The sequence below is a fragment of the Molothrus ater genome, chromosome 7 (assembly GCF_012460135.2).
Source record: "Molothrus ater isolate BHLD 08-10-18 breed brown headed cowbird chromosome 7, BPBGC_Mater_1.1, whole genome shotgun sequence".
Taxonomy (NCBI): domain Eukaryota; kingdom Metazoa; phylum Chordata; class Aves; order Passeriformes; family Icteridae; genus Molothrus; species Molothrus ater.
Window position 1 is genome coordinate 15,579,491 of NC_050484.2, and position 18,019 is coordinate 15,597,509.

At 38.3% G+C, this 18,019-nt stretch overlaps 2 protein-coding genes across 2 annotated transcripts in view; one reads left to right on the forward strand and one right to left on the reverse strand.

Moving 5' to 3' along the window:
• The window catches only part of TTN (titin), a 237,258-nt gene extending 232,041 nt beyond the window's left edge, over positions 1 to 5,217 (forward strand). The window contains 4 exon segments of the mRNA XM_054515423.1: positions 3 to 2,350; positions 2,436 to 2,589; positions 3,529 to 3,822; positions 3,947 to 5,217. Coding sequence (XP_054371398.1) covers positions 3 to 2,350; positions 2,436 to 2,589; positions 3,529 to 3,822; positions 3,947 to 4,245 — 3,095 coding nt within the window. The 3' untranslated portion in view covers positions 4,246 to 5,217.
• A 2,029-nt stretch (positions 5,218 to 7,246) lies between these two features.
• PLEKHA3 (pleckstrin homology domain containing A3) lies at positions 7,247 to 17,960 on the reverse strand. Its single transcript, XM_036386304.2, has 8 exons — positions 17,714 to 17,960; positions 16,102 to 16,218; positions 14,866 to 15,021; positions 14,089 to 14,225; positions 12,967 to 13,131; positions 11,770 to 11,813; positions 11,081 to 11,196; positions 7,247 to 10,369 (listed from the first exon to the last, which is right to left on the reverse strand). The coding sequence occupies exons 1-8, from the start codon at positions 17,751 to 17,753 to the stop codon at positions 10,242 to 10,244; spliced, it is 903 nt and encodes a 300-aa protein (XP_036242197.1). The 5' UTR covers positions 17,754 to 17,960; the 3' UTR covers positions 7,247 to 10,241.
• Between the last annotated feature and the right edge of the window lie 59 nt (positions 17,961 to 18,019).

An 18,019-nucleotide genomic window follows, 5' to 3' on the forward strand; every position in this document is an offset into this window, starting at 1 on the left:
ACAGAGTGAGCTTAAATATATGGCAGAGGAAGAAAAGAGTAGACTCAGGAGAAGGAGGGAAAGAGAAATAACGGAGATCACATCAGAAGAAGAAGAAGAAATAGAAATGGTGCAATATGGTCACAGGGAATTTTCACCCTCCTCTAGATTACTAAGGAGAAGAAGATCCCTGTCTCCAACTTACATTGAATTGATGCGTCCTGTATCTGAATTAATTCGACCTCGCTCACGGCCTCCTGAAGAAAGTGAGAGAAGATCCCCAACGCCAGAGAGAACTCGACCACGCTCACCTAGCCCAGTTTCTAGTGAAAGATCTCTCTCCCGGTTTGAGAGGATGGCAAGATTTGATATATTTTCTAGATACGAGTCCATGAAATCTGCTCTGAAAACTCATAAAACGATGGAAAGGAAATATGAAGTTCTGACTCAGCAGCCTTTCACCCTTGACCACGCTCCTCGCATTACCCTGAGGATGCGCTCACACCGGGTACCGTGTGGCCATAATACTAGGTTCATTCTCAATGTCCAGTCGAAACCAACCGCCGAAGTGAAGTGGTACCACAATGGTATTGAGCTCCAAGAGAGCAGTAAGATACACTTCACCAATACGAGTGGTGTATTAACTCTGGAGATTCTCGACTGCCACATTGATGACAGTGGAACATACCGAGCCGTATGCACAAACTACAAAGGGGAATGCTCTGATTATGCAACACTAGATGTTACTGGAGGAGATTACACTACATACTCTTCCCAGAGGAGAGATGAAGAAGTACCAAGGTCAATTTTGCCTGACTTGACAAAAACAGAGGCATATGCAATCTCCTCGTTTAAGAAAGCATCTGAAACAGAAGCAAGTTCCTCAGTAAGAGAGGTCAAATCAGAAGTGTCATCAACAAGAGAATCACTTTTATCTTATGAACACTATGCTGCTTCTGAAGAAAAAGTCACTGCAGCTGAAAAAAAATCACTGGAAGAAAGGACTTCACACAAAGCATTTAAAAGCACTCTGCCAGCAACAATCCTTACAAAGCCACGGTCAATCACAGTTTCTGAAGGGGAGACTGCAAGATTTTCCTGTGATGTTGATGGTGAACCAGCACCAGCAATAACATGGCTCCATGCAGGTCAACCTATTGTTTCTTCAAGGCGCTTCCAAGTAACACGAACACAGTACAAGTCTACCTTTGAAATTTCTTCCGTCCAGGTATCAGATGAAGGAAGTTACACTGTTGTGGTGGAAAACTCTGAAGGAAGACAGGAAGCCCACTTTACTTTGACCATTCAAAGAACAACAATTCCTGAAAAAACAATTATATCACCTCCAAGGATCAAATCTCCTGAGCCTCGTGTAAAGTCACCAGAGCCAGTTAAGTCCCCTAAACGAGTGAAATCTCCTGAACCCATCAGCAGTCCCCCAAAAGCTAAGTCACCACCTGCAGACAAAATGGTAACAGAGAAAGTACAATTACCAACTGCTTCTCCACCAAAGATTAAACAACATCTGAAAGCAGAAACTCTTGGAGATAAGGTAAAGTTATCCTGTGCAGTTGAAAGCAATGTTTTAAGTGTCAGAGAAGTGGCTTGGTATAAGGATGGTAAAAAACTGAAAGAAGACCATCATTTCAAGTTTCATTATGCAGCAGATGGCACTTATGAGCTCAAAATCCACGACCTCATGGAATCTGACAAAGGAGAATACACCTGTGAAATTATTGGGGAAGGAGGTGTTTCAAAAACTAACTTCCAGTTTACTGGCCAAGTATTTAAAAATATCTATTCCCAGGTAAGAGGTGTAACTGAATCTCATAAAACAGTTCAGAAAGAAGATGAGTTACTTACGGTTTCTAGCCAGAAGAAATCAGTAGTGGCAACTGAAGAGAAATCTGCAGTTCAAGAAGTCATTAAAAAGTCAGTTGTTACAGAAGATATCAGACAAATGAAAGCAGAAATTACAGCTTCTTCAACTAAAATGACAATGTCTGCAGGGCAAAAAGTGACAGTGAAGGCCAACATTCCTGGTGCCTCTGAAGTAAAATGGGTGCTAAATGGAATGGAGCTGAGAAATTCAGATGATTACAGATACGGCGTTTCTGGAACTGATCACACGCTAACTATCAAAAAGGCCAGTAATAAGGATGAAGGTATACTCACCTGTGAGGGTAAAACTGATGAAGGTATTATTAAATGCCAGTATGTTGTGACCCTTTCTAAAGAGCGCTCCAGTGAACCAGCATTCATCATGCAGCCTAAGTCTCAAAATGTCAATGAAGGACAAGACGTGTTGTTCACTTGTGAAGTCTCTGGGGAGCCTTCTCCTGAAGTTGAGTGGTTAAAGAATAATCAACCTGTAAGTAATCATTTAATATGTTTACTTGAAAAAATAGAATTAATAAAATTTATCTTAATGAAACCATTTTTGTTCCCCTCCTTAGATTGCAGTTTCATCGCATCTCAGAGTATCTCGCTCTAAAAATATATATTCGCTTGAGATTCGAAATGCCACAGTGAGTGACACTGGAAAATACACAGTCAAGGCAAAAAATTACCATGGGCAGTGTTCTGCTACAGCATCTTTGACTGTACTCCGTAAGTTTGTTCTTCAGATCTTGTGTTCAGCATAGTCACAACTTTTTGCTGTGGTGTGTCTACTAAAATTACTTACAATAAAATCCACTGGCAGTGTTGACTTCAGTATTTTAAGATGTTCATCTTTCTTTTAAATATTACATATACAGCCCTAAAACAGCATTAGAAATCTTTTTAACACCCAGAGTAGCACAGAGGTGCTCTATTACATCAACAGGTGCATGGTAAGAGAAAGCTATGAGCATTTGTCTAGGATGAGTATGTTAAGACCTTGGTGCTGGTAATTATTCTTTCCTCTAAAAGGAAAAAAAATCTGTTTACTAAAAAAATCTGTTACAATAAAATGAAGTCATTCCACAGTTAAAGATTTTTATTTAATAGAACTGGGTTAACTATTTTATTGGCTATACCATATCCCAGTTCCTAGCATCAAGGTGTGGTTGTGATTTGCTCGCATGACTGTGTGTGGGTTTAAAGCAAAGCTGCAGTGATTGAGCATTCCTGTTGCCCTTTATAGCAACAAAACAATGCAGTGAAGTAGATTTTACTATTCTGTTTTTAAGAGCTTGAAAATGTTTCACAGCTTCTACAAATATGAACTGAGCACACACAATTAATTTCTCAGTGTCTAATTCTAGTAATGGTTCTAATAAGAAACACTGTGTGATGACCTGTTTTTTCTTAAGTATGTATGGTTTTCCTTGAAGCTCATACATATTGTAAGTTTCATTGCCTATTTTTTAATTTCTAAATTACTGCTTGTGATTTGGATATCTTGACTCAAATGATTGTAAACAAGTGTATACTCCACTGCAGTTTTCCACTGAAAGCAAAGTATGCCATCTTCATTTCTGTAAAATTAACCATACAGAACTGCATGACTTTGTTAGTTAATGTGATGTTGTTGCTTTTTCCCTCTATGTTTGCAATGCTCCTCAGCTCTAGTTGAAGAACCTCCGAAAGAGGTAGTATTGAAGACCAGTGGCGACGCAAGCATGCACGAAAGTTTTTCTTCTCAGTCCTTTCAAATGGCTTCTTCTAAACAAGAGGCTTCATTCAGCAGTTTCAGCAGTAGCAGCATGACTGAAATGAAATTTGAAAGCATGTCTGCCAAAAGCATGTCCTCCATGAAAGAATCCTTTGTAGAGATGAGCTCCAGCAGTATTATGGGGAAATCTAGCATGGCTCAACTGGAGAGTTCAACCAGTAAAATGCTTAAATCAGGTCTGAGAGGTGAGCATTACAATTATTGGTAGAGTTAGTGCTTCAGCTATCCTGAAGTAGTCCTCAGAGTAAAGCTGCTTCATGGCTTAGTGAAAACAGACTAACTTGGTATTTCTTCCCCTATTTTATAAAGGAGTACCACCCAAAATCGAAGCTCTCCCATCTGATATCAGCATTGAGGAAGGAAAAGTTCTCACACTATCCTGTGCCTTTTCGGGTGAACCTGCTCCTGAAATAACATGGTACTGCAGAGGGAGAAAAATTACCAGTCAGGACCAGCAAGGCAGATTCCACATCGAAACCAGTGAAGATCTAACCACCCTCATCATCATGGATGTCCAGAAGAACGATGGTGGACTTTATACTCTGAATTTAGGGAATGAATTTGGTACCGATTCTGCCACTGTGAATATAAATATCCGATCACCTTAGAGAGCTTAATCTGTATTATTTACACTTGTATTTTTACAAGTGATTCATATATGGACTGAAATATCTGATATGTAAATATAAAAGAAAAATATTTTTTTACCTACCTGAACGAGACAAAGTCCAGATCTATACATTATGACTTATAGTCATTATTGACCTAAGAATTTAAACCACTTTTTTCACTGACATGTACATACTGTATATAGCCGAAGTTAACGGTTATGAAGTTTTGTACCGTTTATTTTATGACATTTTGAAACGTAACTTTTGGAACTAACAGTTGGCAGGGGAAAGTTTCCTAGCAAACGACTACCCTGCTCAACATTTAACTAATTTTTGCGCCTCAACTCATTGTTGATGTCTAAGAATGCCTCAACAGGTAGAGAGGCTCCCTGTTGAAGATTACCTACACCTAAGACATGATACTGTGCACAGTATTACATACGTGCACAAATATTTATGTTGAATCAGAAATGTAAGGCATTGGTGATGTTTGCAATTACCCTCCTGTAAGCATTGCTTTAATGTTTTACATTGGATCTGATTATGTCATAATTTTCCTACCTGACTGACAATTTCTGGACAAAGTGCGAGCGGCCAGCACTTTGTTCACCCACTGTGTACTGTTTCTGACATATTGACTGCCTGAATAGCTTTTAAAAAAGTAACATCACCTGGCCATCCCCTTAATCAACAAAGCTATTTAGGTATTCAAGTGCAGCAGCAGTACCCCATCTCGGAGGTTCTTAGGGTGCAGTGAGTGAGTTTGTGTGGTAGTATTAGACACCCAGTAGTCACTTCCGGGCAACTAAGCAATGAACCACAGTTTGAAAACAAACTGTTGCTACAACACCAAATACCAGCCTTCACTTCAATTTGCTTTAGTTCTCCTAATGTAGTGATAGAGCTTAGTAGTTGTTGAACCTCCTTGAGATAGAATTGTTCATTTGAAATAAAGCATGCTTTCTGCACCATAAAGTCTGTGACTCCTTTATTTATTATGCTGCTTTTACAGTTCCTGTACTACACTACAGAAAAAGAGTTGCTGAAACAAAAGATGAGACAGAAATGCAGTTCACCAATGTAAACCAGGTAGTTAACTGTTGACAATCCAGCCATCTGTCAGAAACAGCCTATCCACTAGCCAGCCTTGGAAAGTTACTTCAAAAAAAAAATGTTCTTCACAGGTTCCTTATTGACAAAGGATAAATTCTAGCACATGCCTAAGCATTGTGCTGTTCTTACCCTTCTGTTATTTCCAGGCTTTCTTCTACACCATCTTGGTTTTTTGGCAGCTTCAACCTGTACAGACTAGTTGACCCTAATTGCCTGGACCAACAAGTTGTCACCTGCAGTGGGTGATTAATCAATTCTTCATCCCACAAGTCAGATGACTTATCTGTCAGAGCAAAGCCTATCTTCACATTTGGGGAGCTGTGGGAGGGGTTGGGATATGTTATCCATGGGGAAAAGAGTATCAAGGTCAAAGGAGCAAGTCTGCTTCTAGAATTCACTCTGTAGAAAAAGCTTGAGAGCAAACACATTCACAGAAATGCAACACTTCAGGAGCTGTAAAATTCTCTGAAGTGGAGCAAGAGCATTACTTAGCAAACATGATGTCATCGCTGTGATTCTCAACATACCACTAACACTAAAAAAAAAACCAACACCACAAACAAGTTCATCAGAAGAAATGGAGCAGATAAAATGTTCAAAAACCTATGCCAAAAAGACTCACTGTAGAATCTTTTTTTATACTTTCCTATAACCCTATATATTATCACTGTCTTTCCAAATTATGCAGGAAAGCTAAGAAATAGGGACAAAACAAGGATTAATGTAAAAAAAAAAAGGATTTCAGAAAAGCTAAGCTCGGGATCAGAACTAAATCCAAATTTTTTGAAGTGATGGAAGCAATAATTATAAGTATGAAAGTGTTTAAGAGGACATGGTATTTCTTCCTTAGAGAGAAAAGTTTAAAAAAATTAAGTTTAAAAGGCTGTTTATTTTAATCTTTAAACCATTCAAAGAAAAAAAAAATATAACTCAAGAAAGTTTCTAATTCTCATTTCTTTAGATGTTTAAAAACACACCAACCAACAAACTCAATACAAGAAAAAAATGCATAGGTACAGTCTTGTTTAGCTAACAAGTAATTTGTGTACACAGGCACATAATAAAGCTAACACTAAAAACACACTAGATATTTAATTATCTCAGCAGAAGGAGATAAGTGATAGACAGCATCTGCAGATTTAACCCTGGCCTCTTCTACACAAAGGCTGCTGGAAACTAAATCTCACATGGCCTCTAAACACTCAGTCAATGAAGAGGAAACACACTGTGTGTTGTTGTGTGTGATGGTGTAAGCAAGTTCATCCTGCCAGCACCTCTCTGGCCCAACTCTGCACAGCACTTAAAAGCAAGCACATTCGGCAAATGAGTCACTCATGTCTAAAAATAGGATTTAAAATGCTTAGGGGCTTTGCTGAAACACAGCTTGAATAGATAATGTTGCAGGCCGACCAGCTGAGCCAGTGTTTTTCCACAAGACTGCTAAGCAAATGCTAACCTAGAGTGACATTGCTGAAGTCACAACCCAAAGCTTTGATATCCCATTGCACAGAACACATCCCAAGAATAACATTTTTCAAGACAATAGATTAAGCAATCTTTGGGTGAAAAGACATAAACATTTTGAATTATTTACTTATTATAGCCAGGTCAAATACTGGGATTTCTAACTATACAAGCTGACATTTGATTTCTTAGATAGATCAGATCTATTGTGCTATAGGACCAAATTTATAAAAGTATCTCACCACTGATATAGTGTATGAAAGCCTTTGGCATTCATGTTTCCTGAGCGCTGATGTGTAAGGAAAAACTTTTTAACAAAGCTCTGTGAGCTGCTGTATAAATCCTACTATAAAGCTATGTATTCTCCGCTACCATTTTACATGTGGCAGCCTGAGAAAAATAATGTAATGGTGGAGAGTAATAATAACACTGAGAGATTAATTTTATTGCATTCTAGCTGGTTTTCAGACATAGACATTTCCTTTATTCAGGTATCATACCCCTTTTAAAAGTTTCTAAGTTGCACCAACAGGAAAAACAGCTTACACCAGAATATTCAGTGATAGGGGTGTAGCAAAACTCAAGTTTATAATTTGTGAAAATGATCTTTAAAAAACAAATAGGTGTGATTTCAATTTTTAAGTAAGGAATAACATTTTTTGCAGAAGCAACCATTGAAGTATTCCTATCTCAAAGATTGCTTTCTCTGAGGAAAAGAAGTTTAAAAAGTGAAGCTGAATTACTAAGTTGAAAGACATAACATTAATTTACAGTACTTTAAAAGCCTCTGAACACTGAAATCTCAGTATTCATAGCTCTCCAAATCACTGAATGCCTCCCCATTAATTCTTTATAACTGAAGCTGGTAATTTCCTAGCATTCTATTTCTAATTATCTGATGTTAGGAGCTTTAGAGATATAACCAAAGTTACTGCTTTTCATCTAAATATATGTCCCATGCTTATATTCTTTAGGTGATGAAATTTGAGCTAGTTTCAGACTGATCTCAGAAGCACGTGAGATCAAAACTAGAAGTACCAACTACCTATGCTGTTGAGGCTCAGCTCTCATTCTGCACTAGCAAGAATGATGCAATCAGGCATTCCTGATAAGCTCTCCCATAAATTTGGAAATTAAATATGTAAGAGCAGCCAGGTATTTTTTAGTCTTACTTTGCATGGATCATTGTGATTCAGCCAGATAATTTTCAGAAATTATTTCTTAACTTCAGTTACCAAAAATATGACAGCATATTATCTTCACTAATGTCACTGAAATATATTTTAGGATGTTTGGTACAGATATCTATATAAAGGCTGATTAAATAGAAACATATCACACATATAAACATAAAGCTGAAATGATGGCTTTGTGGACCTAGAAAACTCCAAAACAGCACTGAAGCAATTACATGCAAATTTTGTGCTTGGATGTGATCACAACAACTTTTGTCTTGTGGCACTATTTAAAATTATTACCTACTACTACATTCACTGATCAGTCTCACTTTGTCTTTGCACAACATGTAGTCCAGCCTCTTTTCTTCACAGTAGGTGGAAGCAGAAAAAGGTATCTGTCATTGTGACATATAATTAACACTGCAGAAACTGGCAGAAACCTCAGTGAAGTTTCAAAAAGCACTTCTGACAGTGTATTATTCAAGACAACACTCTCATTGCAGTATGTAGTTTACTTCTCTGAACATCTTCTTTAATACTTATTTTTACATTTGTCATGTCATACAGAATACATTAAAGCAAACATTCAGAAAAAAAAATGTACAAGCATGTGTGTGGCTGATATGCATATGCCAGTTTGCATGAAAACAGAACTGAGCACAAATGACAGCTCTGAGCTGGTATCCACAAACCCCTTTTACAAACCATTCCATTCCACTTGAACCTGACATAATACTTTATAAACTGGCATTTTATATAAGGCCAACAGCTCATATGTTTTTCCTCAATATTTGGACCTATTTTGATTTAGATAAATCAATATTCCAAAAATTTATAAGGAAAGCTCCTATGCCCATCTGTTCTTTCCAGCCTGCTTCAAATCATTTATATACACAAAAGGAAGACTAGTTAAACCAAATTAAAGATCTGATTATAAAAACAGATTTTGGTATGTGCTTGAGTACAAAAAACCCTGTACATTTATTTAGCAATTGTGTAAATCAAGAACAGTAAATGGCTTGCTTCAAGTGCTCTACAGCTAAGACTTCATAGACCAAGTTCATCCCTAAACAATCCCTAAAAATCCCCAAAAACTTACAATGCTAATATTAACAACCTTCTTGACCAAGGTGCTAGTAGGCACTATTGTATTATATCACTCATTAATTATTAAGAGAGTCAGACTCTGACCTCACTTACAGTTAATGCAAATTTACACTGATGTAACTGAGAGCAGAATCCATCTTCTGGTGTATACCATCCTCAAATGATATAAAGGAGTTGCAAAAACAGACCCTCCCTTTTGTATAAATATGTCATAAATAAAACATTTATAGATACAAATATTCATTACTACAGCAGCTTAGAACGGTCTAACATTTCAGCTCTTGTTTTTATCACACTTTGCTAAAAACACATCTTAAGTAAGCAGAGTAAATCTTAACAGCACTGTATTAATTATTTGTGATGCTACACACCCCAGAAACAATTTATGCACATTTTGAAGCTTTCAGTAGATCTTTAGACCTTTAGTAGTGAAAGTAGGTAGAAATTTTTGATGCAAAAAAGAATAAATAAATAAAAACTATTAAATATCCCATGTTTGGTACAAATACTTCATATTAAGTTTTTTTATACATTTGTTTAGAAAAATACACTAAATATTTCTACTTTCATTGCCTAAAAATAAGGACTGTATTATGTATATCCTTGTGTTTTTAAAGGCAGCAATGACAATTACTGCCAAGCTGCTGGAGCAGAGCCATTAGTGCCCATTCCCACAGCCCTTACACTGGCAAACAAAAAGCCATTGTGGGGCTAATCACAGCTCCAGGTGGATGACCTGGTACAAATGACCAAGAGGCCCATGGCACAAGTTGCATTTTCTCCAAAAAAATGAAAACTTTTTGCTGAATTTTCTAATGCTTGTTTACTAACGTATCGGTCAGACCTCCACACTTTTTTAAAAAGAGCTGCATTTACAAATGTGGATGCTTATCTGTTAAAGCCATCATTTGTTCCAAAAAATGCACATTCAAACTGTGAAATATTAGGAAAATACTCTTGCAAATAAACTATATAAAGATAAAATACACTTCAAAGATAGTATTTACGTTATTCTATAAAGTGCAGAGAAATCCTTCTAAAAAGGGAAATAACTACTTCCTATAACAACAGTATAATTACAGCAGCTTTTGCATAGCATTATTTATAGAAAATTTAATACTTTCAGTTGCTTCAGGAGGAAAAGGATGTAAGAGTCTCTTCCAGTTCAGATCTTTCCTTTGACACTGATTTACTTTCTTCAGGAATGGTTGATGATACCAGATCTCCATTGACAGCACCTCTAGAACAATGGGCAGATCCTGTAAAGAGATCAACTAAGTATTTAATTTTCAATCCCCGAAAGTATCATCCAATCTGTCAATTATTGTATTTGTAAAGTATTTCCTAAATATAATCAATCAGAAGTCGTGTCAAAGTCTGCTTGAGAGGAGTTATAATGGAGTCAAAATGCCAGCAAGATTCAGAAGGAAAAAACATCAAAGAACTGACTACTAATTCAGCCCATCTAATCAGGGACTAAATTCTGATCATGATCTTTATTACTGGCAAGGATGTGTGCCTTCAGAGCTGTGCAGTTCTCTACAAAAGGCAAGAAGCCACTGAAATGAACGACCTTTCCACAATGCACTGAGTGAACTATCCCAGCAATTCACAGAAGTCCAAAAAAGGTAATTTCTTCTGTGAGAATAAGCAGGTGACAAACAGCAATTTCCACATCACTTACCAGATAATCATTCATGTGAACAAACATCCCTTTTCTAGATAGGTCTTAATTTTATCTTGCCAGTAATCCCACTGTTCTCAATATAACTACTCCAGCTGCAAGATCATTTTTAATATCGACGGAAGCCAGCCCAAGTCAACAGGTAACAAACTATACAAGTGCTCCGATTTATAATATAGGAATCTTACAAATAAAACATTTTTCCTCATGCCAATATCAGTGCTGCTCTAAACAAGGAAATAAATTGTACTGGAAGATACAAAAACTCCCTCCCTTTCAAACTTACTCTGAGACTCTTCAGAAGGTGTATCACTGTAAGATTCTGTATCCGAGTACGTTCTTCTGCGCCGCTGAGAAAATCGGTGAAGAGATGAACCCGGTTCTTTTACAGAGTGATTAATCCTACAAAGGAAGTGAGATCTATTAGCAAGCAAAATCTGTAACAACCCACACAAATTTTATATACTTTAAATTTGAAATCATTTTGGTTATTTCCCCCCCAACCAATTTTATATACTTTAAATTGGAAATAACTTTGGTGCTTAGATTAAATTGTCAGTATTAATGCTTTTTTGCTAGTCTACCATAGCAGACTAAAAATAGCACAGTCAACAATCTTAGTTTCACAATTACAAAGCCTGAAAGTGGAAATAAAAATGAAGGAAATAATTTGAGAAACTGAAATACTGACTGAAAAATAATGTTAGCGTTTCAAGCTCTAATTTCATGAACTTGTCAAAACTAGCCATTTGCATAAAGCTTCTAGCATGATGAAATTTTGGTACTGTATTAAAAATAGAAGCTGCCACCAATAGCTGATAATCTGCACCTTTTGTTTTTAAAATAAGATCAATTTATCGTTTTTAATTTTTTCTCCATGCAAACAATTCTTCTCACATTTTGATTTTGATGCTAGCAAGTTCAGGGAGGTCTTTTGAGACACAAGAAAAAAACTTAAGGGAAACAGAAAATTACCTTTCTGAATAGCAAGGACCAGGGTGGCTAATGGAACGCTTCATCTAGGGGGAAAAAAATTCCAAAGAACAAACAACACCAAAAATGTCACAAACTACTCAGAAGAATGATATAGATATCTACACTACTCCTTGTTTTATTTACAGTCTTTACAAAGAGAGACGGCAATATTTTTATTAAAAGCAACCACTCTCAGTTAAAAATCTGATTAAACTATATGAAAATAGATGGATTGCCATCAATATTAAAAATTCTAGAACATTCACACAGGAAATAGTTTACTACAAAAAGATGCTACCTCCTGTCTATGGAATTCATTCCCTCTTTCACTGAAGCTTCTCAAGGAGCCATTGTTAATTGCTATGATATACAGAAGTATCAAGACATTTTTCCTTTACCGAATGGAAGTTCCAATTCCTCATTACACAATAAAGCCAAATTATGCCTCTTGATTCCTTGTGGTTTCTCTGCTATTACTGTCAAATCTCTATGCATATCAAAGAAAGTTACTATTTTAAATCATAATGATCAGCTTTGTAAGTAAAGTGATTGAAGATAAAGAGATGAGAGATCCATATGGAAAGAGAGAGATTCCCACAACAGAATTGCACAATACAGCTCATCTTGGAATACATACACAGAACTGAGAAAGCATTTGATTGCCCATACATTGTCCTTCTAAAGGAATTAATTCATAGTGAATAGTTATGCAAGTAATATCTTTATCATGATATATCTTTTTGTTAAATAAGGGAATGATATATTAATACAAACATCTTAAATTACATACACTGAAACATATGCTATCTTGCTAAAGTGCTTCAAGTCAGAAACCACTTAAGCAAGAGGTGAAGTTATGTAATATTTATGATCAGTGTATAGTTAGCACTCTAGAAAAACCTAACAGTTGAACTGAGGAAAAGTTAAACCTCATTCATTTATGAGATACCTCATTACAGGGCCTTGACACGTATGATAAACTACTCTGATGATGTAAAGGCTAGCAAACTGCAAAGCAAAAGACTGAGAATGGAAAACTGATTTATATTTGGGACCAGTACTGATTTATAACTCAGTCAAGATTTCAACTGTGGACATCATAGCATGTAACAATAGCACAGGGTTCTGCCACTTCTCCCCCCCAGTCTAACCACCAGTATGACACTTAGAAAAGATAATATTTCAAAATGTCAAAACCATTTGAATAGGTGATGGTGACACAGGAGAAACCAAGGGATCAGGGTGAGGCAGCTGGAACATTTCTGGCTTAAACTTGGCATTAGCAATCTTCACACATTCTTCAAGTGTTGTGATAAATGTATTACATGTGGCACTAAGCAAGGAAGAGGCTTCATTCATGTTCTGAAAGTAAACGAAAGCACAAGCATAAGCAAGGAAAAAAAATAAAATATTCAAATACAACTTTCCTCCACCACCTCTCCCAGACACACTCATCTCCCTCATTACCACTAAGAATTTATATTTCCCATTTTTTTAATCAAATGTATGCCTTACCATAAGGCCAATTTAAGAAAACACATGTGACAGCATTGCAATTTCTTTCTGACATCTGAATTTCTTTAGGGTACCAGCCAACAATGCCTTACTGCAAAGCTTGTCTCAGGGTAACTAACTGGTATCAGAAGATCATTCAGTGAAACAAATGAATTGCAGCAGAAGGTGTGAACAGTTTTCTCACTCTAGAGCAAGGAGATGCAGGTCCATTTCACCTATCTAAACTGAAAACTTGCTCTGTTGTGACTAAGTGTCAACCCCTAGCTTTGCACTAAAGGACCAACAACATTGCTCACATGCTGCTCAAGAGTGCAAAGAATGGAGTCATTCACAGTTTCCAGTCCTTTCATTCAAAAGCAGGAATACATTCTAGCATTGTACTTGTGCACATTCAGAGACAGATATCTACACTGCATGTTTCCAATGCCTGGAACACTACCTTTCACTGATAAGAAAATGGAATACCATCCCACATAAGAAAGTAAGAATGGACAAACTAAGATTGTTTCAACTACTCGAACAGAGATGCAAAACAAGACAAAATATTGTATTTCTCATATGATAACTCTTCTGGCCTTTCAACCAAATGGCTCAGGAACACAACTGGTTCCTAACACCTGGCACAATTACAGTTAAACCATCCAGGCACTTTACACACAGAAAATCACTATTAGTACATCTACACACAAGCATTCAAAAATTGACATTAACACTGGGGAGATGAATAAGGTTTAAGACAACAACAGTAACTTGTTGTGAGGTGTATTATATAATGGAATGAAAACAAATTCTAGAATTGCGCACCTCAATGCTGGGAGGAGAGCGAGTCTCATCATGGTGAACAAATTCTTGTATGGTATGAACTTGCTGCATCAAAAGATCACAGTAGAGACGAAGTTCAGACATTTTGGTTTTAAGAGATTCATTGGTCTCACTTATTTCTATGGAAAAAAATGGAAATATAAATTTATTGCATACAATGTACATATACATTGTAATATTTAAGCACTTTTCACTTAAAGATCAATTTAAAAATCCACTTAAACCTCCACTTGATTTTGAGGAAAACTGGATTCTGCAATGAATCAAGAATTACACTTGAAGCAAACAATACTTTCAGATAACTGGTGCTAATTTAATTACTATTATGAAAAAGGCACATTATCAGGAAAAATAAAGTTGAAATCTTTCTTGGCTGCTATGTAATGTCGAAAAAATATTGGACAAAACTTATGTCACCCACCAGAATGGCTGGAAACGGCTACATTAAGCCTTTCAAGAGAAATTATGGAAAAAGTAACAGTTACTATAAAGAGTTAATATAACATCACAAATGAAATGTCTTCACAACAACTACAAACAATGTGTTTATTCTAGTGACAACAACACCTTGTAGTATTTCAGCTTCTTAAGATACAAGAGATCAATGCAGGTGACTTCTAACTCTGAGGGGGAATTTATCATAGAGATGACTACAAATAATTACAACTTATATTAAAAGACTTTGTACCACAACATTTATACTATGATTATTGGAAGAATTGTTACCTAGTAACTAGTTACTCTAGGTAACATACATACCTTTTTCTTTTTTTGTTCTGGTATCTGCTAAACAGGCTTTTGCACTCCCCAGTGCCACCAGCCATCTTTGCCTTTCAGCTGCATTAACTGCTTTCATATAGAAATGCTGCTCCCCCGGGATGATTAGCTCCATTCTTGTGTTGTCTGTAGCATGAACTTGTGTTAGAAGAGAAAAAAAAAAAAAATTGAAATAATAACCTCAACTGAGTACCAATCATTTATTAAATACTGCTCAAAGTGTTTTAAAATGCTTATGATAATCCCACAGTAATACAGTAAATCACAAAGCACCACTGTTAAGTAAGGAAAAGCTGCTCAGCCTTTCTCCCCCTTTTCTTCACCAAAAGAACAAAATAACAAGCAAAATCAAGTGGAATGGCAAAAAGAAAAAAATTTTTAAAAGTGATCCTCCCCTCTTTACATTTCACTGATTTCATCTAAACTAAAGAAACACTAACAAAAAGGAGCTATCACATGAAAAATTGATTGGGCCACTTGGTGGTCCATGTAAAATAAGTTCCACTTTTTAATATGAAAGTACCCACATCACAAGCTGAGTGACCTGTGAGGATCTGGAAAAAATTCACAGTCAACAGCAATAGGAAGCTAGAAAACTCCTTGCTATTAGCCAAGGAGGCTGACCTACAGTTACTCTAAAGACTAAACTCTTACTTCAGAACAAACCATTCACTTACTGTCTGAAATACACCCATCACCTGTGCATGTGTGCAGCTGCTAACAGTGACAAAAGTAAAAATTACTCAGGAAATTGAAAGACTAAACACTTCTGGTTCATAAGAATCGCCACTTTTGGATCACTGCTGCTGCTCTTCTGGAAAACTGGCTTTCATGATTCAGTGTCTATCCCTGGTCATAAGAGGAAAAAGCAGTAGAACTAAGCAGCTAGCTGACATAACTTTAAGCATGAACCATGTGCACATAACTATTAAAAACAAAAAGTAACAAATGGTGTGTTCTAAATCTCAACAGAACTCTATTATCATATATTAATAATTCATTATTATCTGTGCTAATGAATATTATTAATATTGATAACATTAATTATTAATATCTGTGATAATTCATTATTACCTATGAACTATCAAGCTGACACACTGGACTATATGTAAACAAAAACAGAGGAGGAAAAACGTGATGCAAAAATGTATGGTTGGTGATCTTTTCTATTTCCATAGCAGCTAAAATTTTCTCAAGCAGAAATCTATTAATTCTTACCTTTTATTTCACACACAGCCATCTTTATACTTCCTTTGCTGCCTTTGCAAACATCATCCTGGGAATCATAGTATGACAATATCCCATTGTCTAAAACAAACCACCGAGGCTGCCAACCTAGGGAGACCAAAAATGTGAAAGTTTAGTCTAATTCCTAAATTGTAAATAAAATTAATCTATTTGGCTGATAAAAGAGGCAAACATTAAATTATTCTTGTAACACACCAGGAAGTAATCAATCTGAGCAGTCTGAAGACCAAAGCCACTCAATAACCAGACTACTGTTATATGTAAGCCTAAGGAAGGGTTCTGAAGTTGACTGGTTTAGAGGACTACTGGCTTCCAGCAGAAGTTAGCTGCATGCTAACAGTCCATGGCATGTATGACATTCACAGCTACTGTTGAGATTTTGCTTATTAAATAACAGACTTAAAAGAGGAGCAAACACCACAAGAGTTCATTGCCCTTATCCATTTATCTTTTGCTACAGAAACGTCTTCAGTAATGTAAGTGAAAGTGACAACTTTCATTGTTTTGAAAACAACTTTGCGCTCATTCTTTCTCTCATAACCACAACTTTTCCTCTATGTGTTTTCTCTATAGTTACTGTGAAGAAGAGACAAAGACAGCAAATATCTATTTAGTTACAGTACAACTGCTCCCTTTTACGAGAAGGCCCATATCTGTGGACACATAATTGCTCTGAAAAATGCAAGATTACACTCTGTACACTTCATTTCACAGCACATCCATACAATCCTCACAACGTGGCCCACATTTTATAATCCCTCAGAAGCAAGTTTCCCACCACTTCACACTCACAAGCTGCATATGCTGAAACAGAATTCCCCATATGAAGTGCTGAAGAACCAGAGGGCAAAGAAGATACTGCCAAAGCAGTGTAATAAGAGGCACGATAAAGCATGATCCAATGCTGATCTGCTTGGGAGAGACAATTAGTCCTATCACAGTGGCAGAGGAGAAATGTTTCACCTTGACACCAGTGCCTGCCCACTGCCTGCCCCAGAGGGAGATGGTGTCTCTATTACAGCAGAGGATCAGTCAAAGAGAACAAGGCAAATGCTGATATTCGGTACACTTTTTGTCTGCAGCGCCTCCAAAAACACATTTAACGAAACTGATGTTCATCATGCGCTTTCCAGGCTGGGATACAGGAGCCTCGCTGTCCCGCTGAGAGTCTCTGACTAACTCGGCAAGGCGCAATCCAGGTGGCGAGAGGTTCTCGGCAGAAGGCCAGGGCCGGGCACCGCTCCGTGCGGCTGCCGGGGCAGTGCGTTCACCCGGCCCGGCCCGGCCGCCGCCCGCACCGGGCGAGAGCGAGGAGCGCTGGCGCTGCCCCCTCCTGCCCGGCCCTGGGGCCGGCTCCAGGCCACCGCCGCCCCAGGGCCGCCTCCGTGGCGACGCTCGGCTGCTCTCCGGGGCTTGTCTCCGAGCACCAATGTCTCAGCCAACGCGCTACCGACAGCTCCGGCCGGCCGCAGTACGCCGGGACCCCCCGAGGCTCAGCAGCAGCAGCAACAGCAGCGGCGCATCACGGCCGGAGCCGAGCCGAGCCCCAACCGCCGCCCCCGGGCCCGGCCCCCGCGCCTACCCGCTAGATAGTTGGTCCACTTGTACAGGACCCCCTCCATCGCTCAGAGCCCGGCGCCGGGCCGCATCCTCCTGCTCCGCCGCGGGGAACGGGCGGCCGCGGCCGCCGCGGGGATGGCGCTCCCCTCCCGGCCCCACCGCTGCCTCCCCCGCGCGGAGGCGGAGCCGCTCAGCTCAGGCGCGGCGGCCGCGGCGGCTCCGGCGGCGCCGCCTGCCCCGCGGGGCGCTCTGCATCCCCCATGCGCGCCCGGCCGCGCTCCCGGCCCCGCCGCCCCGCGGCCGCTTCCGACGTCCCTTCCACTTCCTG